The sequence below is a fragment of the Gopherus evgoodei genome, chromosome 2, assembly GCF_007399415.2.
Source record: "Gopherus evgoodei ecotype Sinaloan lineage chromosome 2, rGopEvg1_v1.p, whole genome shotgun sequence".
NCBI lineage: Eukaryota > Metazoa > Chordata > Testudines > Testudinidae > Gopherus > Gopherus evgoodei.
The window spans coordinates 33,154,197-33,180,964 of NC_044323.1; the positions used below are offsets into that span (position 1 = coordinate 33,154,197).

The 26,768-nt window shown below is 42.8% G+C and overlaps 1 protein-coding gene across 11 annotated transcripts in view; it reads left to right on the forward strand.

Moving 5' to 3' along the window:
- The window catches only part of ABI1 (abl interactor 1), a 121,416-nt gene that overhangs the window by 32,089 nt on the left and 62,559 nt on the right, over window positions 1-26,768 (forward strand). For all 11 annotated transcript variants that reach the window (XM_030550310.1, XM_030550313.1, XM_030550318.1 and 8 more), the window contains one exon: window positions 999-1,166. In XM_030550310.1, the coding sequence (XP_030406170.1) occupies window positions 999-1,166 (168 nt within the window). The remainder of the gene's footprint in view (window positions 1-998; window positions 1,167-26,768) is intronic.

The window sequence follows — 26,768 nt, forward strand, 5'->3', positions numbered from 1 at the left end:
GAGGGAGATAAGGGCTGGGACAGGGGGTTGGCAGTGGGAGGAGATAAGGGGTGCAAGCTCCTGTCAGTACTTATCTGAAGCAGTGGCATGGTCCTTTTCCCCCCAGCTCCTATGTGGAGGCACAGCCAGGTGGTTCTGTATGCTGCCCTGTCTGCAGGCACTGCCCCTGCAGCTCCCATTGGCCACAGTTCATGTATGAGCCGGAAGGGGGAATATGCTGCTGCTTCTGGGAGCTGCATGGAGTGGGGCAAGTCCCCGACCCCACTTCCTGGGTGGAGCACAAGAGCAGGGCAAGCCCCAGACTCTGCTCCTCAGTGAGAACTAGAGGGCCAGATTATGATGTCTGACATGCTGTATGTGGCCCGTGGACGTAGTTTGCCCATTCCTGTTTTAGATCCTCTACCCATTCTTGCCTTAGTTTGGGACTGCTTCCCCAGCTGAAAGAAGGTTTATCAAATCCTCATTGGAACAGGAATAATTTCACAAAGGCTCTTGCATGCAGGAGCCTTATGTATGCATGTCCTCCTGACTCTCTGTGCTCTCCCTTCCCCCCACTGTGGAATAAGCAGCCAACGCAGCTGTAGAGTTGGCTTCATAGTAAAAATTTGTGCACTGGGGGACACCCATTTTGGAAAATACTTTTCCCTTTTTTAATTGGCTTGGGTACTGTGAAGAGGGAAGCTGGATTTCACGAGGAATTGGAAGCTTCTCTCTGGAAGTGAATGATAGGCGGGTTACAAAAGCCCTGCTCCAGAGAATTGATAAGTCCTGTCAAAACTTAGCGAATCACTACTTAGCATGGAACATCTTTACTTAAACAAAACCATCGTATGTTTTGAGTCTTAATGGTGTTTTTTTTTCCTCTTCATGTAAGTTCTTGTTTGTGCAGTCAGAGCAGTTCATCAGGCCTTTTGGGTGAATGAAATTCTAAAAGTAATTTTTTTTTGTACTCCTCTTCTGGCCTTAAAGAAATGACATTTTATTTGTTGTTTTTTCAGGCTCCCGATAAAAGGAAAGCATTAGAAGAGACCAAAGCATACACAACCCAGTCTCTTGCTAGTGTTGCTTATCAGATCAATGCACTGGCCAACAATGTACTCCAGCTGCTGGACATTCAAGCATCCCAGCTGCGGAGAATGGAGTCCTCCATCAACCATATCTCACAGGTAACCTTTTTACGTAAGGAATTGAAATACTACAAAAAACTACTTTGGAGAATCTCATCTAAAAGCTTTCCTGGGGTTTAAGGAAACTTGCACTTGAGTGGGTCTTCATCTTGGCAAAAGTAACGTTATCCGAGTCTAGTAATTTTTCCTCTAGTAATGAGACTCTATTTGTTCTGCCTCTCTAAATAATGGTTCTGAAGGTTGAGAGTTGGGTAATTATAGTTTTTATTTTATTTTTAATAATTCTTAACTTCATTATTAATAACTCCACAGAAAAACTTTAAAGTTTTTAAAAAGCAATGTTTCAACTCTAGCTTATGAAATCTGCTAAAATAATAAAATACATAATTAAAATAAGCTAGTTTTTTTTATTTTGGCTCTGAAGAGAAGAGTTCAATCACCTGAAGCTTGTAATCTTCAGATTTTAAATGGGGAAATAGGGTGAGTCTCCTGTTCTAGAACAAAATGGAAAGAAACAACTCTAAAATATTTATTAGTAGCAAAACAATATTGTCTCATGTTCTTGTTGCTATGACACTATTAGCCTCTGCTGGAAGGAGTTTCTCATTTGTATCCCAGCATTAGCTTATTCATGTAATCAAGTACAGTTAACTCAAATATGGAATTTGGGTTGTGCCTTCGCCATGACTTTGGGACTCTCCATAAATTACATAACACATTTTTTGGTGATTTCCAAGACCAACCCATCCCTTTTTAATGTTTTTTGTAACATTGAAACACACAAAATGAAGCAAGCACCCACCCCCCCCCTTATTTATGGACTGTCCATTTTATAGTCTCCTCTTGCCTAGCTGCTTCCCTCGGTCTCTTCCCACATCTTTTCTTCGCTCTCCCTGACACTTCTATATGTCTTGCTGAGGATCCAACTTCTTGTTGTTGCCAGTTGGTGGGAGCAGTTTGCAGTTGCCACGGTTGGAATGGCTATTTGGCAAATATGCTCATGAGGAGGAAAAACAGAAGAGCACTTCTAAATATGGAGTATTCCTGCAAGTGAGGAGCATTTGAAAGGTGTGGGGAGTACTCTGAGCTCCTAGTTTTGGGCTACTTCAGCATCAGGGTTAGTGAACCTGCTGTTCAGTCAGTTGAAAATCATTTGAATAATTGACCAATATTAGAAATATTCAAATATTCTCACCCCTCCTATCTTGCGCCTGCAAGAGGTGGTGGGTCCATGTGATATGCATCTAAAGAGTAAGTGAGGGATTGATAGGTGAGGCAATCGGGATGATAGGAAAAAACAGCACTATGCTTGGATTGTCAAGACAAAAGAGTTCGGTTTTGGGGATGACCAAGTGCAGGAGGGAGGCTAGAGAGTCTAATCAGACACTTCCAGTCCTTCAAAAAGTGCTGGCTCTTGGGAGTTAGTTCTTTACCCAGACTAGCTTACCCAGCTCTAATTATGTATTCACTGCACAGCTTACCCAACAACAGAAGACTATGGAGTGAGACAGCAAGGTCTTGTTCAAGTCAGACCTTTCCCATATATTAAATAAAACTTAATATTTTTGGCAAAATTAATTTTGAAGGGGTCTCTCTCAAACTATTCAATACTTCTGTTTGTGGGGATTTTTGAAACTCTTGGTTAGCCAGCCATCCCATATTAGTTGTATATCTTCCTGACCACGCACTTGAGATCAGAACTTATTTCTTCTACTTCACCTCTTCTATCTCCTGCCTCCCCACTCCAATCAACTTCTGGTTGTATTGAGCTTACAAAATAGTGTGGCAATTGATTTTAAAATATTCCAGCTGAGAAGGAGCTGCACTGTACACTGGAGGAGGTGATGGCACTTCATGGAATATGTAAATACACCCTGAAAATAAAAAGCCTTTCATAAAGTTGTTCTAAAACATTTGCTTAGGTTTAATATGTATTTATTTTGTATGTTTTTTTAATATTGCCAAATATATCTGTCATCCACACGGCTAACGACTAGAAGTAAAATTGCTGTAGATAGGTTTCTAGTTACAGAAAGGATTTGGAAAGAGATATTTCTGGACCCTTAAATCTCACTTACCTCCAAAAAGAGGAACTGAATGGGGAATAAAAGTGTACTAACCTTCTATCTCAACATTTTCTCTTTCACCACCATATACAGAATACCACGCTTTCATAACTTTTGGACACTCATGTCATCTAGAGCAAAATACTGGTGTGTAAGAAAAGCAGTTCCTAGTCAATATTGGGGAAATTTGTGTTTTAAACTGAAATTATTTATATCTTCTTGGTCCATTGATAGGACTAATAGTGTAAAAGCTTAAATATTTGATACTGGCACAAAAGGTGTACCCCCCTGCGTTTTGCATTGAAGGCACTATTCTGAATGTATTGAGTCACCTGATATATGAACTGTTTGCTAAAGGCTGTGAACAATCAGTGCTTTGTGGAGCTTTGCAAGAGTCTTTAGCAAGATCTCTTTAGTTTCCTTGGCTGTTGGGTCTTTCCTGAAACTAATCCCAATTAATTGTAAAGGAATCTTTTCAGACTCATTTTACAAAATTAAAACTAGATACACACACATTTGAACTTCATCATTGGTATGTGTGGCTATTTTTTTAACTGATTTTGAACTAAACCTTTTTGTGTATTTAAAAAAACAAAACACCACACTGTGTAATCCCTTACTGCCCCGTTTCAGAAATGAGTCTTTAGAATTTGTCTTCCCTTGCCCCACTTGTATCACTTTTTTTTTTTTTACTATTTCCATTGAAGTGGATCAGATGTATGTATTTAAATTGGATAGTTTTTCTAAAGTTGGTTGGAAAGACAAGGACCAGAGCCAGGCTAGTGTACCTAGGGCATGCATTGTGAAAGCTTCTGTGTGCAGCTTTGACTGAGGTACATTTGCATTCTCAGCAACACTTCTATTGGCAATGCTCCAGAGAAGTGCATGACTAATCTGTAGTTTCATTTGTAAAAAAAGGTATGGTTCTCTAGTTATTCTGTTCTGTGGGCCAATCATCTCCTCCTCAGTCCCATACAGCACAGTGACCATGTTCTTTTCCAGTCCAGTGCATGTTTCTGAACTTCTGTAAATCAATTTGAATATTGGGCTAGAGCATTATCGAAGTATCATCTGCCTCATTCTAGACTCTTTTTTGGGTTAAATGGCCTGTTGTGTAATCTTGACTTTAAAAGAATGGTTAAAGTATTAGCATCCATATTAAAGTTACAGGTTTAAAATAAGCCTTAATAAAATATTACCCTGAGCTGTCTTCCTTGTAAGGATGATCCATAAGAGTAAAGTACACAGTTTAATATAACAGCGTCTCTGAAGAACTGAGTTCTGCTCATGGAGAATTTGATCTCTTATTATGAAGCTTCAGTTCAACTTAAAGGCAAACCAAAAAGAGGGCTTTACACAAACAGATAAAAGCCCTATTTGAGTGAGACTTGACGGGGCTTCTCAGAGGCTCTTCACTGTTGCACCTCACTATAGAGATGTGTTTATGGAGCTCTTTTAACTCTTGACACCTGCTTTGAACTTTGCCACATTACTCCAACCGTTTCCATGCATGCTGAAGTAGTAATGCAAAGCTTGTGTAGCATCTTTGGAGATGCTTGCAAAGCCTGTCTAATGCAAGGGAGTCAACCATTATCATAGTACTAGGCACAGGGCTAGCCTGAGGATTTTGGGGAGGAATAGTGAGAACACTTTTGGGACACACTTTTACATTTGTGGGTGTTTTTGTAAATTTGGGTATCTTAGGTCCCCATCCCACAGACTTTCTGTTGTAGAGGCGGAGTCCAGCTGCTATATTTCTCTCAACCTTTGTGATTGGTTTACTTTGGTTTATATTAGCCTTGAAAGCATAAAGCCATCTTCTCAAAGGAGAGCTAAAATTTACTCATTTTTAAAAATGAAAGAAAAGACTTTCTTTTGTAGTTTTAGTTTTTCCCAAAAATAACTGGATCCCTTGGCTATGGGCTTTGGAGACCAAAGGGCAGCTCTCAGTAAAGGAAACACTTTCTTAGTGAAATACATTTAATTAAGATGGAGAACTTTCTACCATTGCATTTCCACAGTCTTCAAAACCAGATGAATCTGGCTCTTGCTAAGAAGAGTTGGGCTGACAGGGACATCCTTGTTTACTGTGTCAAAACTAAAAAAAAGTAGCTTATCAGAGCTCACATTTATGCAAGGGCAGCTGCAGTATTGGGCGTAGCAACTAGTTTCTTTCCCCCCGAATATAAGCAGTTTTTTAAAATAGCTCATTATTTAAATCAGTGCTTATTGAAGTGTAGAGGAAGAAATTGAGTCTCTTTCAAGAGATAACACATAGGACGAAAAAACAAAATTAATTCAATGCACAAATTCTTCCCCTTGACTCTAAAGCTGACTTCAAATGTGCAGAGATGTGACAAAATGGAAACTTCTGACAATGTAATTCCCTGAGCTATGCAAGAAATAACTAATAGGTCTTCTGATGGCATTAAAAATGTTGAAAGCTTTTAGAACTAGAAATTGAAGGCCCAGATTTAATTTAAAAGAATAGTGTCTGTTAACCTCTATTTCATCATTTGTGTACTTGGCTTTTTATTCATTTATATGGTGTTCAGATTCCTTCTGTTTTGTAATGTTGGCTAATTAAAGCCAGTAGCCCTAATAGAACACACAGATGCTATCTTTTTCTCTTAAGGCTTCTTCTCAGACTCTCGGCTGTTGTCTTGAGCTGTTTTGCAAATGATATAATGCTTGGAGGCTGATTTTTTCATTTTAATGTATGATCAGACAAGATTAGCGTGGACTTTAGGTTACAGGTAATTTCCCAACAGGTTCCAGGATTTTAAGCCTACCCAAATGTCCAAAACCCCTCCAAGCAGTAGCAGATTAAGCACTGGTCCATTGATTTGTGGATCCAAGTCTTGGCTGTTGAGGCATAAAGCCCAGCTGAACTTAGTTTCTTACCCCTGCTCTACACTGGGGAGGGATCGTTCTAAGATACACAACTTCAGCTACGAGAATAGCGTAGCTGAAGTTGACAAAGTTTAGATCAACTTAGAATCACTTTGCATCCTCGCGGCGCAGGATCAACGGCTGCTGCTCCCCCATTGACTTTGCTTCCACCTCTCACTGAGCTGGAGTTCAGCAGTTGACGGGAGAGGGATCTGGGATCTATTTTATCACATCTACACTACACATTTTAAATTGATCCCCAATAGATCGATCACTACTCACAGATCTGGCAGGTAGTGTAGACATACCCTTAGGTTCTGCTGGGAGTGTGCTGGAGAAGAGTGGAACAGTCCCACAGGAGATGGGAATTTGAGGTTGAGGGCTGGTTTTAGTTGTACTGTTGCTTCTTGTATGTTTGAGTTAATATGATGTGTGTTATGCATTATTGGGCATGATCCATGGCACAGAACTAAATTTCAAACACCCAAAGCAACAAATGGTAGGAGGGTGGAGCATGTGACAGACCACCTGCTGCTGTAGCTGTGCTTACCATGAATAGCAATGCACAGTGACTGATATTGGTACTTCTAAGACTCTTATCTCAGGAAAGAAGAAAGAACCACTTCCTCAGGCTCCAGCAATAGTGGGCAGACTGATAAGCCACAGCTCCTCAGGCCACACTCTCTGAGCTGAGGCTTTTGCCTTGGAACCTGATATTAAGCCAGGGTTACTTGGTGAAGGGGAAAGGATCTCACTTTACTCAATCTGTGTTTACCACTTTTTCTGGTTTTTACATGGAGCAAGGAAGGACATTGTTTTCTCTCCATCCCTTATATATATATATATATATATATATATATATATATATATATATATATATATATATATATATATATATATATATATATATATATATATATATATATATATATATATATATATGCTAGTATGACTGAAATCACACCAACAGCCTTTAGGTGCACAAGCTTTCTCTATCCATTTATTTAACTAAAAGTAAAGCAAGGCATTCTCCATTCTAGACAGCTTCATGATGACGTGAGGATATTGGTGTGTGAGAATTATAAGGGCAAAATTGAATCTTGCCTATTTTTCCCCACCAAATGAGTAACGGTGGGATTGCATGCCAAGTCAAGAGATTCACAGTAGCTTCTCTAGTCTCGGAGTCACTAATTTCTATATCTGCAAGGGGTTATGATCAGACAAAGTATGAACATGGAAGCTAGTGCATCACAGAGCCTTCCATATTTCTATATTGCAGACATGACTACCTCTATGGTTTCCTCTTGAATGCCTCTAACTCATGTCAGTATGTTCTGTTCTATATACGTTCTTCTATCCCACATGTCCAGTAAGAGTAGGGTGACTAGATGTCCCAATTTTATAGGGACAGTCCTGATTTTTGGGTTGGTCTTGTATAGACTCCTGTTACCCCTCCACCCCCTGTTCTGATTTTTCACACTTGCTGTCTGGTCACCCTAAGTAAGAGTTGTATCACCAAGAACAGCACCTCTTTGGCTGAAGTTCTCTTGGGCTAGTTGGACTGGGAGTGGGGCAATGGGGACCAAACTTCGTCTATTGCTCCTGCACTGTTCAGGCAAATCCAGTTTTTCTTAAAATCCCTCTCTGGCCCAGTAGTCACCATGCACAGCTCTGAAACAGCATCCACTGACACTACAGATCCAGATTAATGCCCAGTTGGTGGATAACTGTCTGGGTAGCTTCCACAGCACAATTGCTGCTGGCCTATCTGATGAAAGTGTATTTGTATTACTGCAGAGAGATTTCTTTCTATTGTCACATTGTTCCTTCCTTCTCCCACCCACCTCTCTAATTAGAGCATATTATTGTTTTGGTAACTGTTCCTGCTAATGAAGTAATCTTGATGTCCCCTACTAAGATGCTATCCAGAACAGTGAGGGGTTTTCACTGTCTGCCTCGTAACCCTGGGTGCTTAATTTACCCTGCGCCTGTAGCGCCCTTGTCTGGATGCTTCAGACAGCATACAAGTCTGGACAGTGTTAAACAACTCTGCTGGATTTACAGTTGCTGAGTCAGCCTGGCAAGATGACCCCCAACACTCCCAGTTCTGAATTTTCCTCAAACCATGTGCTCTGCAATATCCAGCCCTCCATTGGACCACTGGGAGAGTAAAAAAATTTTTTTTTAAACATACAATACCCAGCAGCTTTTCACATTAACTGGAGTTAAAATTTATTTTAAAATCAAATGCAGCAATGGGTTGGTTTAGATGGAAACTTTTTTCTTTTCTAGGATTTTAAATGTGTTCAGGTATAAAGAATGAAATTAGAAATGGTTACAAGCAAATAAAAGTGGAAAGTGCTTTTTAGATACGTACTTACTTACCTTAAATCAAGACTGTAGTTTTATTAAGATTCTCCTCACGCTGCTTTACAGCAAGATGGCCGCCCAGCCCCTCTGCTCAGGATTTCCCAAAAGTCCAAAGTATTCTGTTCCTGTGTCATCTTAGGTGAAGGATAGCATGGGGTTCTTTGCCTCTTTCTTTTTACTCTGCACCAAAAAAACCCTAAATTGTGCACGTGGTATTTTAAAACTCTACAAAATTCTGCAGATTTTATTTGTCAAATGTGGAGGCTCCAGCATGGCATTGGGGAGCACAAGCCACTGGTTACACAGAGGTGGGTGATGACTTGCAGCTCCTTCCTGCTCAAGGATACGGAGTCAGCTTTGAGGCTACACGCAACTCTGACACAGTGCAAGGACTGGGCCTGCCACTCCATGCCAGGTGTGAGTGGGCAAGCTCAGCAAGGCAGGATCCAAGTGTGGAGGGGCTTAGTGAGGGGGATCCAGGTGTGGGTTCAGAGGGGTCTGTGTGGAACAATCTGGGTGCAAGTGTTTTAGTGTGGGATCTGTGTGTGTATCTGGATGCACAGGGGCTTGTTGTGAGTGTTCTGGATGCAGAGCTTCTTGCAGCTGTGGGAGAAATCTAGGGGTGGGTCTGACCCAGCCCCATGTGCTGTGCAGAAGAGGAAGAAGTCCCATCCTCCCCAGCTGGGTCTAGCAGCTGAGCCTGGTGTAGGGTAAGAGCCACCAGCAAGGTCTTCCCCAGTCCCACCCCACAGTGATTTACCACTTTGCTGGCTGTCCTGGGCACCTGAAACATACTGCTGGAGACAGTTGCAATAACCACTCTTATGGTTTCCCTGTGAGTCATTTTTCTGCAGGAGACATAAATTCTAGGCATGCGTAGTGGCACAGAATTCCCCCAGAACTATCTCTTATAGTCTAATGAATGTTTGACATACTTTCTTTAGAAAGTGTGTATACACACACATGTTCGTTCAAGCTGTGAGGAAGGTGGCATGGAGCCTCCTGGTGAAGGAAGTTCCACGCTAGCTTCTTCCCGGTAGGTGTTTTCAGGAACCAGATCAATTTGCCTTTTGGCAATCTCCTCCCCTTGCCATGATGTGAGGGTTGTCTCCTCCCCTTTTATGTAAACTACATTCCCATTGTCTCTTAGTGTACCTTGGATTAAATACCTGCCACATGGCAGAACGGCATTCCTTTTGCTTCTAGCGGGGTAACTTCACTCCTACCTGGCAGACACACACTTTTTAATAACATAATTTTCAATATCTTTGTATTATTGAATTTGTTCTCCCATGCAGTAATAGTTACTATCTTTATATTGTTAGCTTTCTGTTGACATCTTTTTAAAAAGAGGTTATGGCATTAGTGAGCTGGGGTACACTAAACTGGTGAAGTCTGCTGAAACTTACTATTAGATACCAATGAGTCCCTTGTTCTTTGCCACATATGTGTATTTCTCCTAGAACTGGAAGGGACCTTGAAAGGTCATCAAGTCCAGCCCCTTGCCTTCACCAGCAAGACGAAGTACTGATTTTTGCCCCAGATGGCCCCCTCAAGGATTGAACTCACAACTCTGGGTTTAGCAGGCCAATGCTCAAACCACTGAGCTATCCCTTCCGCCCCGCCATGATGTAGCAGAAGATTACATGTACAATTTTCAACACAGGTGTAACTGCCAAAACTGTTTCTCCTCTGAAGAGCTATAAGCTTTTGACATATTTCATATTAAATTCAAAAGGTTGATGGAATCTTTGGTTTTCTAAAATCAAAGCCAGAAGCCCACTACCATGAGAATTACCTCGAAAGGGTTTTAGCTGGTAGGTTTTGTGAAGCAAATGAATTTAAAGATTCCATAAACACCTTAATCTTTAATGAAAATCTCATCTTTAGAAAACCACAAAAATTGAATGTCTCATAAACATGCTTTTAAGTCAAAATGTTGTTATACTCTTCAGCTGGTTTCTCTCTTTTCATGTATCTGATTTGGCTGTTGCTCAAAATTAATTTCCCTTCTACTTCAAGTCTTTAGAAAAGTGCTTTTCAGATTTGAACTTTATAAACACCACTAGTTTTATATTGGCATGGTGTCTTTAAAAAGCTTTGTAAATGGTTGTTATATGGGATAGAGGAGGAAGGAAATGCTAAGTACCAAGTGAGTGAAATGAGAACTTACCCAGTGTGCTATTGGACTTACTAACACATAGTCACACTATACCATGCAGTTAATCAGAGGAGCACTTTATCTTTCTTGTGCTAACTACAATAGTCTTATGTTTACATCAATCATTTGGGAAGGGAAAGAAACCATTTTGTGAAGCAATCAACACTTCTGCATTACTATATCATCCAAAATGACCACTGTTTATGACCTGTTAGCATACGTTGACTTGTTTGAGTATCAGACGTTTGTGGTCTGAGATGTTAGTAGTAAGGAAGTATATGCAGGGGTTTCTATTTGCACAGTTCAAAAGAGAATTTTTTAGTGCACCCTGCAGGCTTGTTATATTTGGATGAGAAATATTATTTTTGAGAATTTGGACTATACTAAAGAAATCTGTTACTATTGAAGTAATATGACAGACATCATTTCTGCAAGATTTCTCACCTCCAGTCCCTGGAAAAATCATGGAGCAGGTCCTCAAGGAAACCATTTTAAAGCACTTGGAGAGGAAGGTGACTAAAAGCAGTCAACATGGATTCACCAAAAGCAAGTCATGCCTGATTGCCTTCTATGATGAGATAACTGGCTCTGTGGATATGAGGAAAGCCGTGGACGTGATATATTTTGACTTTAGTAAAGCTTTTGATACAATGTCCCATGATATTCTTACCAGCAAGTTCAAGTATAGATTGGATGAATGGACTATAAGGTGGACAGAAAGCTGACTAGATTGTCGGGCTCAACAGGTAGTGATCAATGGCTCGAAGTCTAGTTGGCAGATGGTATTAAGCGGAGTACCCCAGTGATCGGTCCTGGGAACGGTCTTGTTCAGCATCATTATTAATGCTGGGGGTGCAATCCATCCCTTCATCCAGATCAAGTTCGTGGATGATACTAAACTGAGGAGAGAGGTAGAGACCCTGGGGGGTGGGGATAGAGTCCAGAGTAATCTAGACAAATTGGAGGATTGGGCAAAAAGAGATCTGAGGTTTAACAAGGACAAGTGCAATGTCCTGCACTTAGGAAGGAAGAATCTCATGCACCGCTACGGGCTGGGGACCACTTGGCTAAGCAGCAGTTCTGCAGAAAAGGACCTGGGGATTACAGTGGATGAGAAGCTGGATATGAGTAGTCAGTGTGCCCTTGTTGCCAAGAAGGCTAACTGTATATTGGGCTGCATTAGTAGGAGCATTGCCAGCAGACCAAGGGAACTGATTATTCCTCTCTATTTGGCACTAGTGAGGCCACATCTGGAATATTGTGTCCAGTTTTGGGCCCCCTACTACAGAAAGAATGTGGACAAATTGGAGAGAGTCCAGTGAAGGGCAACAAAAATTATCAGGGGCCTGGAGCACATGACTTATGAGGAAGGGCTGATAGAACTGGGCTTGTTTAGTCTGCAGAAAACTGTGTGTGTGGGGGGGGGGGGGAAGGGGTTTGAAGCAGCCTTCAACTACCTGACAGGGTGTTCCAAAGAGGATGGAGCTTGACTGTTCTCAGTGGTGGCAGATGACAGAACAAGGAGCAATGGTATCAAGTTGTGTGGGGGATGTATAGGCTGGACATTAGGAAACACAATTTCACTTGGAGGGTGGTGAAGCATTGGAATGGGTTACCTAGGGAGGTGGTGGAATCTCCAACCCTTGAGGTTTTTAAGGCCCAGCTTGACTCCAACCCTTGAGGTTTTTAAGGCCCAGCTTGACAGAGCCCTGGCTGGGATGTTTTAGTTGGTGTTGGTCCTGCTTTGAGCAGGGGGTTGGAACAGATGACCTCCTGAGGTCTCCTCCAACCCTAATCTTCTATGAAAAGAAATCTGAGTTTTACAAGGTTGCCTGTATCTCATCTCATAGTCACACTACTGTTGAATTTTTTTCTTTAACAGTCAGTGTCATTACATAGTTTATAAAATCAAACTGTCCATAGTTCATTATATATGAACTCATGTGATATAAGTTTATATCTGATGCTGGGCCCCATTCTGCAGAGAATGATTCTGGTGAATTCACTATTAACGAAATCCAGAAATATAAAGAAGCTTAAGGTAAGTAAGGCAGAACTGGGCCAATTAACTTTTTTCACTGATGTTTTGATATAATCTTGAGCAGAGTTTCTCAAACTTAATTGCACTGGGACCCCCTTCTGACAACAAATTACTACACTCTCCAGGTGGGGGTGCGAAAGTCAAAGCCCAAGGGCTTCAGCCCCAGGCAGGGGGCCCGTAACCTGAGTCCCGCAACCCAGGGTTGAAGCCCTCAGACTTGGGCTTCAGCCGTGGGTGGTGGGGCTCAGGCTTTGGCTTCAGCCCTGGGCCCCAACAAGTCTAACACCAGCCCTTGTGACCTCATTAAAACAGGGTCGCGACCCACTTTGGGGTCTCCAACCCCCCAGTTTGAGAACTGCTCATCTGGAGAACAGATTTGATCCCGTCTGACTGGCAAAAAGGCATTATTTGACTGACTGTTTTGGAAACAAGGGTAACAAACGAGACTGTAATTATAGCAGAATCTTTTTTTATCCATTGTGGGTAAAGTTCGTGGTGTGTGGTTTGGTTTTTGTTTTCTTTTTTTGCGTCTGTGTTTTTTGGCCTCAGCCGCTGATATCTTAAGAAGCAAGAGAAGACCGTAACAGGCTGGCTTTGTTCCTGGCCATTCCATGAGAGAGCAAATCTTCAACTTACCATGAATGAACAAGAATTAAAGTACACTGTTCACGTTGCATTTGTTGATATCTAGGCCACATTTGATCCATTGACAGGCAATTGCTTTGGCTGAGCTTGAAACTCGCAGATCTCCTTCACAAGCTCTGTAGAATGTTGCATCTCTTATGATGACTCTCACTGACTTTTTTTTTTTTGTAATTGGGGGAAAAGAAATGCTTATTTCATATTTAGGTTGGGTATTCAACAAGGCTGTGTGGCCATCCCAGAATGCTTTAGTGCAGTGATCACACGCTCAGTAAATGCGTTTTTAGAAATATGCTTTGATAACATCACCAGTTTTAGTTATGCAGACAACATAATGCTACTTGGCAAATCCAATGGATGAAGTAGTAACGGCACCCTGAAACCCTGGAAAGCTCAGCACCAAAAGTTAGCCTGAAAATTGATTGGACTAAAACCAAAATTCTTCCAGTTGGGAATTTCATACATGCTGCAGGCTTTAGCATTTTAGTGGGCAGCCACCAAGTCGCGATTCTGTGACTTCACCTGCTTTTGTGTTGTTGCCAATAATATGGGTGGCATTGAGAGAGCGAGCTTGAAACCTGCACTGCAAAAGTGTGTCAATAATGGGGCACCTCCATCAAGAACATCACTTGCAAACTGAACACTGTTTGGTAGAGAGAAGCCGCTGAGCATATAGAATGCTTTGGTCAATATTCTGAGTTATGGGCCTGAAACGTGGTCCTTCACTGTCAAGAGTGAGAAGTTGGACACCATTCAGAGAGGCAACTTCATCTGAATGATCAAAAACATTCAGCTTGAATTCATACCATTTGATATAGCTTTCTAAGTAAACGGGTCCCATATGCTCAGTCACCCAGTGCTCTCCAAGATTTTATAGTCATCTGTCACAAATGCCTGCCAACTTCCCTGTGAGAATCCTCTTCAACTTTGACCCAATGAAAGCAGGATGGAAGACATGCTTACCCCTCTCCCCCTGGAGTACCCCTCTTGGGAAAACATGATGGCTGGATGGCATCAACAGACATCTGTCCTTCACAAGCAGCCTACTTTGAAATATTCCAGATTCGACTCAGGATAGAATATCATGGAGGGGCAAAACCAGTTCAGTAGCCTTACACAGTCCAACACTTGTCTGTCCCTCTGATTACTACCCCATGCTGCTCATCCATGTGGGCACTAATGATACTTCCAGATTTGACCCTGAGCAGATCAGCTGTGACTCCAGGGCCCTAGGAACTAGTGTGAAGGGGTCAGGGTGCAGGTTGTGGTCTCCATTCTCCTGACTGAGGATAAGGACACAGGCAGGGCCCCACGTATCCTAGAGAGGAAAGCATGGGTGTGAAGGTTATGTTGATATAAGGGCTTCAGGTTCCTCAACTCTGGGATGCTGTTGGAAGAAGGTCTACTGGGAAGAGGTGGGGTCCACCTGACAAGGGGAATAGCATCTTTGCACACTGACTCGCTGACCTAGTTAGGAGGGCTTTTAAAGTAGGTTCAAAGGGGGCAAGTGACCAGAAGCCCACAGGTAGGTATAAAAAGAGGGTTAGATGTTGGGTGGGGGGTCATAAGAGAAAATCAGTGGGGGAATCTGCTCAACACCTTAGATGTATATACAAATGCAAGGAATGTGGGAAATAAACAGGAAGAACGAAATATTAGTACATAAACTAAATGATCACTTAATTGGCATCATAGAGACTTGGCGAGAAGTCTCATGACTGAAATATTGGTGTAGAGAGGTACAGCTTCTTCAAGAAGGGAAGGCACTACAATTCCATTGTACATCAAGAAATATGTACACTTGTTTTGAGATCCAGAAGGAGGTAGGATGCAGACCAGTTGAGCACTGTGGGTACAGATAAAAGGGATTTAAAAAATAGAGGTGTTGTCCATGGTAGGGGTCTATTACAGACCACCAAATCAGGAAGAGGGGGTGGATGAGACGCTTCTAGAACAAATAACAAAAATATCCAAAACTCAAGACCTAGTAGTAATGGTGGACTTTAACTACCCAGACATATGTTGGAAAAGTAATACAATAAGTCCTTAATGTATTGGGGATTAACTTTTTGTTCCAGAAGGTGAAGAAAGTAACCAGGTGTACAGCCATTTTTGACATATTCTGGTAGCAAATCTCAAGGTAGAAAGCAATTTGAGTGAAAGTGATACATAAGAACGGCGATACCGGGTCAGACCAAAGGTCCATCTAGCCCAGTATCCTGTCTACTGACAGTGGCCAATGCCAGGTGCCCCAGAGGGAGTGAACCTCACAGGCAATGATCAAGTGATCTCTCTCCTGCCATCCATCTCCATCCCCTGACAAATAGAGGCTAGGGACACCATTCCTTACTCATCCTGGCTAATAGCCATTTATGGACTTCACCACCATGAATGTATCCAGTTCCCTTTTAAACGCTGTTAGTCCTAGCCTTCACAACCTCCTTAGGTAAGGAGTTCCACAAGTTGACTGTGCGCTGCGTGAAGAAGAACTTCCTTTTATTTGTTTTAAATCTGCTGCCTATTAATTTCATTTGGTGACCCCTAGTTCTTGTATTATGGGAATAAGTAAATAACTTTTCCTTATCCACTTTCTCCAAATCACTCATGATTTTATATACCTCTATCATATCCCCCCTTAGTCTCCTCTTTTCCAAGCTGAAGAGGCCTAGCTTCTTTAATCTCTCCTCATATGGGACCCTCTCCAAACCCCTAATCATCATGATTCCTAAAGAAGGGAAGGAGTGAGAGTAGCAGAATAAGGACGTCAAAGCTTGGACAGACTCTGAGAAATGATTGGTAAGACTCCATGGGAAGAAAACATAAGAAAAGTTGTTTAGGAGAGCTGGTAATTTTGGAAGGAGACAATATTAAAGGCACAATTGCAAATGAGAAGGGAAGGCTTAAAAAAAAAAAAGTTTTAGCCTTGAGAGAGAGTGAGGGGAGACCTGATAAGCCTAAACATATTAAGGGTCGCTATAAAGAGAATTGTGATCAATGTGATCTCCATGTCCGTGAAAGGTAGGACAAAGTAATGGGTTTAATCTGCAACAAGGAAGATTTAGGTTAGATTTTAGATGCTTTCTAATGGTAAGGGTAGTTAAACTCTGGAATAGGCTCCCAAAGGAGGTTGTGGAATCCTCATGATTGGATGTCTTAAACAGGTTGGATAAACACCTGTCTAGGTGGTGCTGCTACAGGGCAGGGGGCTGGACTTGGTGACTTCTTGAGGTCCCTTCCAGCCCTATATTTCTGAGACTACTAACCTAGGTAGTCCTGGACCAACCCATTCCTAGGGGTTGTAGTTCCCAAAGTGATGGATGGGAACTCTAGTCTGAGAGCAGGGCCTGCGGGGGACAGAGGGAGATAAGAAGATATAAATAAGCTTCTCTCTCCTCAAAGAAGGAGAGAAGCAGCCTGCTGGTGGGCTCCCTAGTACTGGGATTTGGGCAAGCCCTAAAGAGAATGGGAGAAGAAGCTTGGAAATTGCTGGCAGGAGAGAGACCAAGTGGTAGGCAGAAAACAAGCAAATGTAAGTGGTAGCCATTGTGTGGGAAAGTGAAACAGTTGGAGACTAGAGCAGACTGGCCTTAAGGCTGGAGGTTGTGGGACAGGGGGAGCATGGGTTCTCCTTTACATTAATGTCACCTTGAGTGCTGATACCTTTTGTGAAGAGGGGTGGTTGCCTACAACTGTCGATGAAGGTAGAGGTGTTGACCCTGGAAAAGGTGAAATTCCCTCAGGCTTGAAAGAGCATTGTGACTCAGGCCTTGGCTACACTTGAGAGTTACAGCGCTGGTAATGGCTTTACAGTGCTGTAACTCACTCCCCGTCCACACTGCCAAGGCACATACAGCGCTGTATCTCCCTGGCTACAGCTCTGCCGTTTACTCCACCTCCACGAGAGAAATAGAGTATAGCAGCGCTGGGGTGCCAGTGTAAACAAGGAATAATCTTACTACGCTGTAACTGACCTCCAAAACCTTCCCATAATCCTTCTAAGTAAAGATTACTCTTTGTTTTGTTGTGAACTCTGGGCTCTGGGACCTGCTTGTCAAAACAAACAAACAAACAAACACAGCTCCTGTTTGCTGTGAATGAGGTCCCTTTGGAACACCCACAGCTAGTGTTTGCTTGAAGAGAGGGGGAAGGAAGGGGCTTGAGGAGAAGCAGCACAGCATGCGGGAGGAAGGGGGAGGGGGAGGGGTCTGTTTCGGAGCGGCTGCTTATCTGGTCTGTGAGGGGAAAAAAGCAAAGAGGGCTATTTGCTTTCAGTGAGCGAGAGACGGGTGGGGGAAGTGGTTGGAACTTGCAAAGCCGGGAGCTGACAGTGTCGGCTCCAAAAATCCCACCCCCTCTCTCTCCCCTACGCTCCCTGTCAAGCTACACTCCACCCCACCCCTTTTGAAAAGCACATTGCAGCCACTTGAACACTGGGATAGATGCCCATAATGCACCGCTCCCAATGCTGCTGCAGATGCTGCAAATGTGTCCATGACAGTGCGCTGGTAGCTGTCAGTGTGACCAGACTGTAGCGCTTTCCCTACTCGACTGTATGAAGACGGGTTTAATTCCCAGTGCTGTACAGTTGCAAGTGTAGCTATACTGTCAGAGTGAAATGAGATGAAAGCTTTTTGCTTAGAATTTTGCCTGAAGGACTCTTTTCTTCCCCATTGAAAGGGAAAAGTTCTTAGTTTAGCCCTTTAGCCAAAGTATCTTTGACAGCGAAAGGGAGGTGGAATGATTGGGGAGCTGAGGCACAGCTGCATCCTGACTGGGAGGGGTCAGCAACTTTGCCATAACTTTTTTTTTATAAAGTTACTATCTCTAAATAGTGCGCAACCTGTTCTGATTCCTTTTCTAGCTCAAGTGTTTAATGAGCTAGGAAACAATGGTATAATATCCTTTCCTTTTAACGATAATTGTTTACTTTAATCACGGGATCAGCAACCTTTGGCACGCGGTCCACCAGGATAAGAACCCTGGCGGGCCAGTTTGTTTACCTGCCGCGTCCGCAGGTTTGGCCGATTGCGGCTCCCACTGGCCAATGAGGGTGGCGGGAAGCAGCAGCCAGCACATCCCTTGGCTAGTGCTGTTTCCCACTGGCCTGGAGCAGCGAACTGCGGCCAGTGGGCCCTGCTATCGGCCGAACCTGCGGACGTGGTAGGTAAACAAACCAGCCCAGCCCACCAGGTTGCTTATACTGGTGGGCCGCATGCCAAATGTTGCCGATCCCTGCTTTAATCTCTGATTTCTTTAAAGAATTTGGTTGGGCAGATCACTTAATGGCCTCAGTATGTGTCCTAAAAATGGGCAAAATTTCATTAAATAATGAATGTTATTTATTTTGGGTACTTTCTTGAACTGAGTTAAAGGGTGTTGGGGAGGGAATGGGACATTTCTGGCTGGTAAACAAAAGCCATGGTGAAACCCCAAGTTTAGGATCATGTCAAGGCATTGGCCAAACTGTACACTTACTGAAAACATAACTCTCCTTTGCTGAACCATTTAGAGGTTTTTACTGCAGCACCTGCATATAATCCCAAACCAAACAATATTTCTTGTACAGAAGCTGCTTCTTTTGTGGGTCTGCACCATTGCAGAGACTTTGAACGTGTCTCTTTACCAGTGCCTAGCAGAGACACCTCAATCTGAGTGGGGTCTCTGGGTGCTACTTTGATGTAAATAACATCTAAGACCATGGTTTCATCTTATTTAGTCACAGTGGTGACTCCAGACTTATACCTGTGTGATCAGAATTCAGACCCACTGTGAAAATGAAAAAGAATAACCTCTATTTTCAAAATGACACACAGATTAATCTAGCTGCAAAAAATACCAATAAAATATATTGCTTGGCTTATGTCAGCACCATTGCCTGATAACTACAGTACACAACCAATGTAGCAAGACAGACAAATATGCACTTTCATTTGTTTGCTAAAAGGAATTAATCTTTTTAAGATTCTAGCTGTGACCTGAAATCAGTGTTGATTTGATCTATTAACACTGGAAGAAAACTGGCATTAACCAGTTCTGTATGTCAGTGAGCTGAATGCAATTTGTATTTCAGACTTTGCAGTTAGTACTAGGAACAAGACTTTTATAAAAGATCACTGTGATGGTACCTTCCATAAGGTTTTATGGAAATATGCTTAGAATAGGTTACATGGCATATATAGCATAAAACACATCTCTAAGGTTATGATCTACTGAATGTATTAATCCTATTTGTATGAAGTATCACTTTTGTATTCAAAGTTATGAATGTTGGCTGTGTACTGGCTTGATTTCTAAATAACCTTAGTAGAGCATTTGGTCAGTTCCTGGAGAAAGGAATGTTGAAATGAAGTACCTAATCAAGAAACACTTAAAGGACAATGGATCTTGAAATGCTCCTATCCACATAAGAAGTCTACTTGAAGTTCAAGGTAGCATGTAAACAGTGGATGCTACCTGTAAAAACTGTGAGTCATGCATGGACATGTGACTTGCACAGGTGACTCCTAAACTCTATATCTTGGAGCTGGACTTTGCATAGGGATGAGGAGGGGATCTCCACCCACGAGTCTATTTAAACCCCTGGGAGACCCCCCCTTCCTCATTTTGTCTTCAGCTGGCTAACGAGAGAGCCTCTCCATCCCCTCAGAATACTTGGAAGAAACTGGAACAAAGGGCAGTGACCGCAAGGGATGTGAGTGATTGCTGGATCCAAGTTATAAGGAGATTAGTCTGTAAAAGGGAGCATTTTGGAACTGGTGAGGATCTTATCTGTATTCAGTTGGATTAGACATAGATTTCACGCATTTTATTTTATTTTGCTTAGTGACTTACTTTGTTCTGTCTGTTACCACTTGGAACCGCTTCAGTCCTCCTTTCTGTATTTAATAAAATCACTTTTTACTTATTAATTAACTCAGAGTGTGTATTAATACCTGGGGGAGCAAACAACTGTGCATATCTCTCTATCAGTGTTATAGAAGGCGAACAATATATGCGTTTACCTTGTATAAGTTTTATGCAGGGTAAAACAGATTTATTTGGGTTTAGACCCCATTGGGAGTTGGGCATCTAGGTGCTAAAGACAAGCACACTTCTGTAAGCTACTTTCAGGTAAACCTGCAGCTTTGGGGCAAGTAATTCAGACCCTGGGTCTGTGTTGGAGCTGATGGAAGTATCTGGCTCAGCAAGACAGGGTGCTGGGGTCCCGAGCTGGCAGGGAAAGCAGGGGTAGAAGTAGTCTTGGCACATCAGGTGGCAGCTCCCAAGAGGGTTTCTGTGATCCAACCCATCAATAGCATCCTAAGAGTGCTACAGATTCTCATGTTGGAGTCATTTTCTGACTCCTTAATCTATACAGGAAAACAGCATTAGGAATATGATAACCTCAGAGAAACAGGGACTTAGCCTTTGGCTTTTGGCGCCTTGACACCTTTGTTCTGGGTTTATAATCTCTGCTGCTGTTCATTTAAAAACAGCTATTTACTCCTCATCGCACAAGAACTGTGGTTCACCAAATGAAATTAATAGGCAGCAGGTTTAAAATAAAAGGACGTATTTCTTCACACAATGCACAGTCAACCTGTGGAACTCTTAGCCAAGGATGTTTTGAAGGCCAAGACTGTAACAGGGTTGAAAAAGAATTAGATAAATTCAGGCAGGATAGGTCCATAATGGCTATTAGCCAAGATGGGCAGGGATTGTGTCCCAAGCCTCTGTTTGACAGAAACTGGCAACAGGGCATGGATCACTTGATTATCTGTATTCTTAATTCCCTCTGGAGCACCTGGTATTGCTGTGAGAAGACAGACAGGATACTGGGCTAGATTAACCTTTTGGTCTGACCCAGTATGGCTGTTCTTATGACCCTCACAACAGAGAGCCTAGTATTGTACATGAAGCAGCAGAGAATTCACTAATGATCACTTAGTTCTCCTGTGAGGGGGTGCACACAATTCTTGGCATGATGGAAGTTGTCCTTTTTAAAAAATGAAGAATCCACATTTTAACTTGAGCCATGTTTTTGAAATACAGGGAAACACTTTTTGGTTAAGTAGATAATGATGATATTGGTAGGAAATGGAGGCTTTCAAGAGAGGCAAACAATGGAGTATGAAAATGGAAAGTTTCATCTTTTAACGAAATGAGTGATTTTTTTTTATTAGATAGATATTGAATGTGCCTTTGGCAAAAAAACCAAAAACTTGCCTTGAGTATTAGTAGTGGGGAGAGGTGCTTTGTGTATTAATTAACTAACCTAGTGCTAGTAGACTGAAAAAAACATTTTTTATTTGGTCAAGACTCTAGGTAGAGCCCTAGGTAGACGTCTATGGAAATAAGTTTGTTCGGATAGAAAATGAGTGGCAGCTCAAATAGATGCTATAATTGTTTGGCTTTTCAGTTTTATTTCCACATGTGGAATGTGGAGAGTATATGTAAAATAGAGAGGTCTCAGGGCATATATTTGATTTTTTGTTTACAATCCATTCTTATCCCTTTTTTTTCTGAGCTTAGAACTTTTAAATTATACAGAAGTAATAGCCTATAGATTTAAAAATTGAAGCCATTTATTGTTCTATATATAGTCTGAGGTAGAGATATAATATGTTAGATTTTTAGTCCCCTAGAAATTGTGAGTGTGTGAGAGAATGAATGAATGGACACCTTCTTCTGAATAGAATATTGTATGAAAACAAACTACTATAAAGCAATTTGATATCACATTAATGGCTAAAAGTCAACCTCTTTAGGGATGGAATCTGTGCACTCCCTTGATCCTCTGAAATGTGCTGCCATGTGGAGATCAGAATTCAGGAGTATTGAGTATTTCTAACTCATCAGAATTCTCCCTTTCCTCTGTGAGAGAAAAGGACATCCCTCATCACCTGAACATAGTACAAGTTTTGTCATCCCATCTGAAGAAAGAGCTGGCAGAAATAGGAGTCTCAAAGGGGTGGGGTGATGAAAATAAGTAGCAAGATTAAAGAGAGGATTGGATATTTATGTAGATTAGTGGTTCTCAAACTGTTTGTCACTGTGTGCCGCAGGCAACAGATTGAAAATCACAGTGACCCCCCCCCCCCAAAAAAAAAACAAAAAAACAAAAACCCATCACAGTCCCCTATGCCCAGGGCCCCACACCCACAATGGGGCGAGGAACAGAGCCCTAGGCTGGGCAGCAGAACTGAAACCTCTCCATGTGGGGCAACTCCTAAAACTTGAGGGTGCTGCAGCACCCTGGGAAAACTCTGTAGTTTCCAGCATGCCCCCCTCCCCAACCTACTTTCTCACCTCCTGCCCCTCTGCAGCACTCAGCAGCCCCCTGCTGTCAGGAGTGCTCATGCAGGCTGCAAGATGTCTCCCCTTCAGCCAGCCCCATCCCCTGCCAGAATAGCAAATTTTGAATTTTTATTAGCACACAGCTGGACTGCAGCTGTGTGCTAATTGGGCTGCAGGTTGAGAACTGCTGATGCAGATAGAGTACTCTTTTAAATCTGATGTGATAGAACTAAGAAAGAGAGAGACCTTCAGGCCATAAGCCGACCTCTGACTGATCAGTGTTGGGAAGAAAGGTCCCGGGTGGGCAGGCTGGCTGTCTATTGTAAGATTTCTGAAGAATTCAGTACTGATCAGTTCTGAGACTGGGCTGACAGAGCCATGGTCTGATGTGCTTTGGGTATGCATAAAAAGGATGGTGTGGCTAGAGATGGGAATGGCCCTTACAAAACATCTGTCTTCCTCCTGCACCTAAACCAGACCATAAGAGGTGTTGGTGAAGCTTTATCAGCAAATATTTCAGTGTAGTTCAGTTTTTTTTAAAAGCATTAACAAGACCATTTGAAATGGTTTTTGATTTCTCTGCATTAGATAATATTTTTTGTTTATTAACTAATATCACCACCAAGCCCTTTCATCTGTAAGCATCTGTAAAGTCTGTTAACTCTTGCAGTTACACTGTATCAGACTTAGGCTGGAGGAAGTATGTGTGCAAACAACCCAACTGTATTTGCATGTGTACATTTGTGGAAATAGTTTAAAATTGTTCAATATAATTCTTCTTGGTCTCCATGATTAACAGAAAGAGAAACTTGTACTTTTGTGCCTTTTTTTTTTTTTGGTTTGGACCAGCCTGTCACGTTTAGGGTTGCCAACTTCTAATCTTACAAATCCAAAACCCTTGCCTTGCCCCTACTCACTCCATCCCCCCTCCCTCCTTTGCTCACTCTCCCCTACCCTCACTCACCTTCACCCAGCAGGGGCAAAGGGTTGGGATGTGGGGAGGGCTCCAGCTTGGGATGGGGCCAGGGTTGAGGGGTTCAGGGTGCAGGAAGAGGGCTGGGTTGGAGCTGAGGGGTTTGGGAGGGGGTTCAGGCTCTGGGAGGGAGTTTGGGTGTGGGAGGGAGCTCAGGGCTGGGACATGAGGTGGGGAGGTGAGGGGTGTGGGCTGTGTGAGTGAGTTTGGGTATGGGAGAGAGTTCTGAGGTGGCAGGGGGTTGGAGCAGGGGGGTTCGGGGTGCAGGCTCCAGGGGGCGCTTACCTGAGGTGGCTATCAGAAGCAGTGGTATTGCCCTGTGGCCCCTAGGCTCAGAGCAGCCAGGTGGCTGCCCCTGCCTGCAGGCACCACCCCCGCAGCTCCCATTGGTCATGGCTCCCAGCTAATGAGAGCTATGGAGTTGGCATTCAGGGCGGGGGCAGTGTGTGGAGACCCCTTGGCCGTCTCTATGCCTAGGAGCCAGATGTGCTGGTTGCTTCTGGGAGCCGCACAGAGCGAGGGCAGGCAGGGAGTCTGCCTTAGCGTTGCTGTGCCACTGACCAGACTTTTAGCAGGCTATTAAAATCTCTCCTGGATTGCTTTCAGTAGTCACCAGGAGATGGATGCTGATTCCGGTAGACTCCCGGACAGTCTGGGAGGGTTGGCAACACCCTAGTCACGTCAGTCACTTGAACATTTTTAACATAATTTTAAGTATTGGTGCCCATCTACCATGGTGATGGATACTGCATGGAAGCAACTAGAGTGGAGCATTAAACATGGGAAAGTAATCTATAATTCAGTTCAAAAAGTGACGGCATCACTTAGGAGCCATCATTTTTTCCACCCTTTTACATATATGATGTGCACCAAGCAGCCCAAAACAAAGCTAAACTTATTTTCAGTTGCTTGGGTGGTCTTGGTTATGCCACTGTATATTTGTGAACTTTGGGTTTCTGCGTGTGCTTTTAATCTGGTTTTACAAGAAAACAATATTGCCTGACAGCATTATAGCATAAGTTGTTAAATCCAATACTCTGATTTAAAAGGGAAAAAAAAAACATTTTTTTTCTTTCTTCCCTGCATGTTAGGGCTAGTGTAAACTCCGTTTTATGTGCAACTGTCATTTATTAAAAATATCGGTTTCTACTGTTTTTAAGAGGGGTTTTTTAAACTGTGTGGCATGCTCCCCCGGGGGTGCGTGTGCAGAGGAACCTTCAGGGGCCAAATGGTGACACCAGGCACTTAGGCTTCAGCACCGCCTGACTGGGCTTGGGGAGGGAGTGCCACCTCCGCCTCCCTCTTTTTGTCTGGGTTGGGCAAGGGCACAACTGAAAATTGTAACTCAAAGGGGTGTGTGTGTGTTGGGTGGGTGGCTCAGCTCAAAAAGTTTGAAAACTATCCTCTTAAGTCAATATAGGTATAGTGGTGTGTAGACAAGCCCTTAAGAAGTATGTGACATCAACACACTGTTTTGGCAGTAGCTTGACAGCTGAGTACAAGAATACTTTCTTGTCTTTCGCGTGATTATATTTAAGTGTTCGTGATAGCATTCGGTGTCTGATTTGATTTCTGCACACTCGCAGTGGGCATGCTATTCAGAGTATGATGCATTCTCTCTTCCCCCTATACAGCATACTTCTGTCTGCTTGTCTCCACAAATAGAATGTGACCCCAATCTCACTGTTTATCAGCAGGTTTTTTTTTTTCAGTCTTTCGCTAAATTTCAGGGTAAGGCCTCCAAGGTTGCATTGACTAGGCCTCCCACCCCCACCCTCACTCTGCTGCAGTGCTTCTCACTTTTGACAGAGAGGAACATGGAGCTTCAGTCCTATAGAGCTTGGACTATATTGCTGTGGAGCTTCATACCTGTGGAACTTAGATGCTCCTCAGGACTGAAGCCCCCTGTTATCTGAATCCCAGTTTTACAAAGGTTTAGGCAGTCCTCAGAGACCTTCATAAAATTGGGTTGATGTTGTTAGATTAAATTTTTTTGAAAGCTGAAATAGGAAACTATGTATCTGAACTGGATATTAATTACTTGAGCCGAGTGAACTATTCATAGCTACTATATTTGCATTAACTTTTTTCTTTTGGTGCTTTGTCTGCAAACATTTATTTTTTTTAAAGATTTATTCATAAGAAATGTTTGCATACAGTGATATCACTGTCACTTGCTATTCATTGTGGTGTGATGCAGTTGGTTGCCTAGCATATGATATTGGTTTCTGCTTACTGATTATGCAGTGTTTTTGTAGCCATGTTGATCCCAAGATATTAGAGAGACAAAGTGGGTGAGGTATTATCTGTTGTTGGTATGTTGGTCCAATAAAAGATATCACCCACACTGATTGAATGATATTCTTTAAAATAGGAGAAAAATGCAATGCTCCTTCTGATGTGAAATTACACAAACATTTACAGAAAGCAGAGGTCTTGCAAACATTCATATTGCTTGGACAAACAAATAGAAAAGATCACAAACTCAGATACAGTGAATTTGCAGATTTTATTCAAATGGATGGGTGATTATTTCCCCCCACTACTCCTTGGATAGTATTTGCTTAGCTCTCATTATGGTGGTACTTAAAAACCAATGCTGAATTGCCAAATGCACTAGTGTTTATTCTGTGTGGATTCAATGTGTTACGTATTGCTGGCTGGCTGACTGTACACAACCTGCAGGTCAAAAATGGAGTGACCTTGTTTGCAAAGGCAAAGAATTGAAACGGTAAGTAGAAGAGACCACAGAAGTTTGCAGAGCTATCTCTTTATATTCCATTCATTGAGCCTGGACGTGCTCCATAGTTTTCTTATGAAAGTGTTTTACTTTTTTTAGATGGGTTTGCATACACGTAATCTAAGGGTCTTTCACTCTTTTCTGAGCGGTCTGATCAACTGCCTTGGGAAATAGTGTGGCCAGTCTTCTATAACTTGTGGGGATTCTTTAACTTCTGTTGGATTTCAGTGTTGTACACAGGGGTGGCTCCAGGCCCCAGCACGCCAAGTGCGTGCTTGGGGCGGCAAGCCGCAGGGGGTGCTGTGCCGGCGTCGCGAGGGCGGCAGGCAGGCTGCCTTCTGTGGCTTGCCCGCGGAGGGACCGCTGGTCCTGCGGCTTTGGTGGATCTCCTGCAGGCGGGCCTGCGGAGGGACTGCTAGTCCCACGGCTTCAGTGGACCTCCTGCAGGCGGGCCTGCGAGAGGTCTGCTGAAGCCGTGGG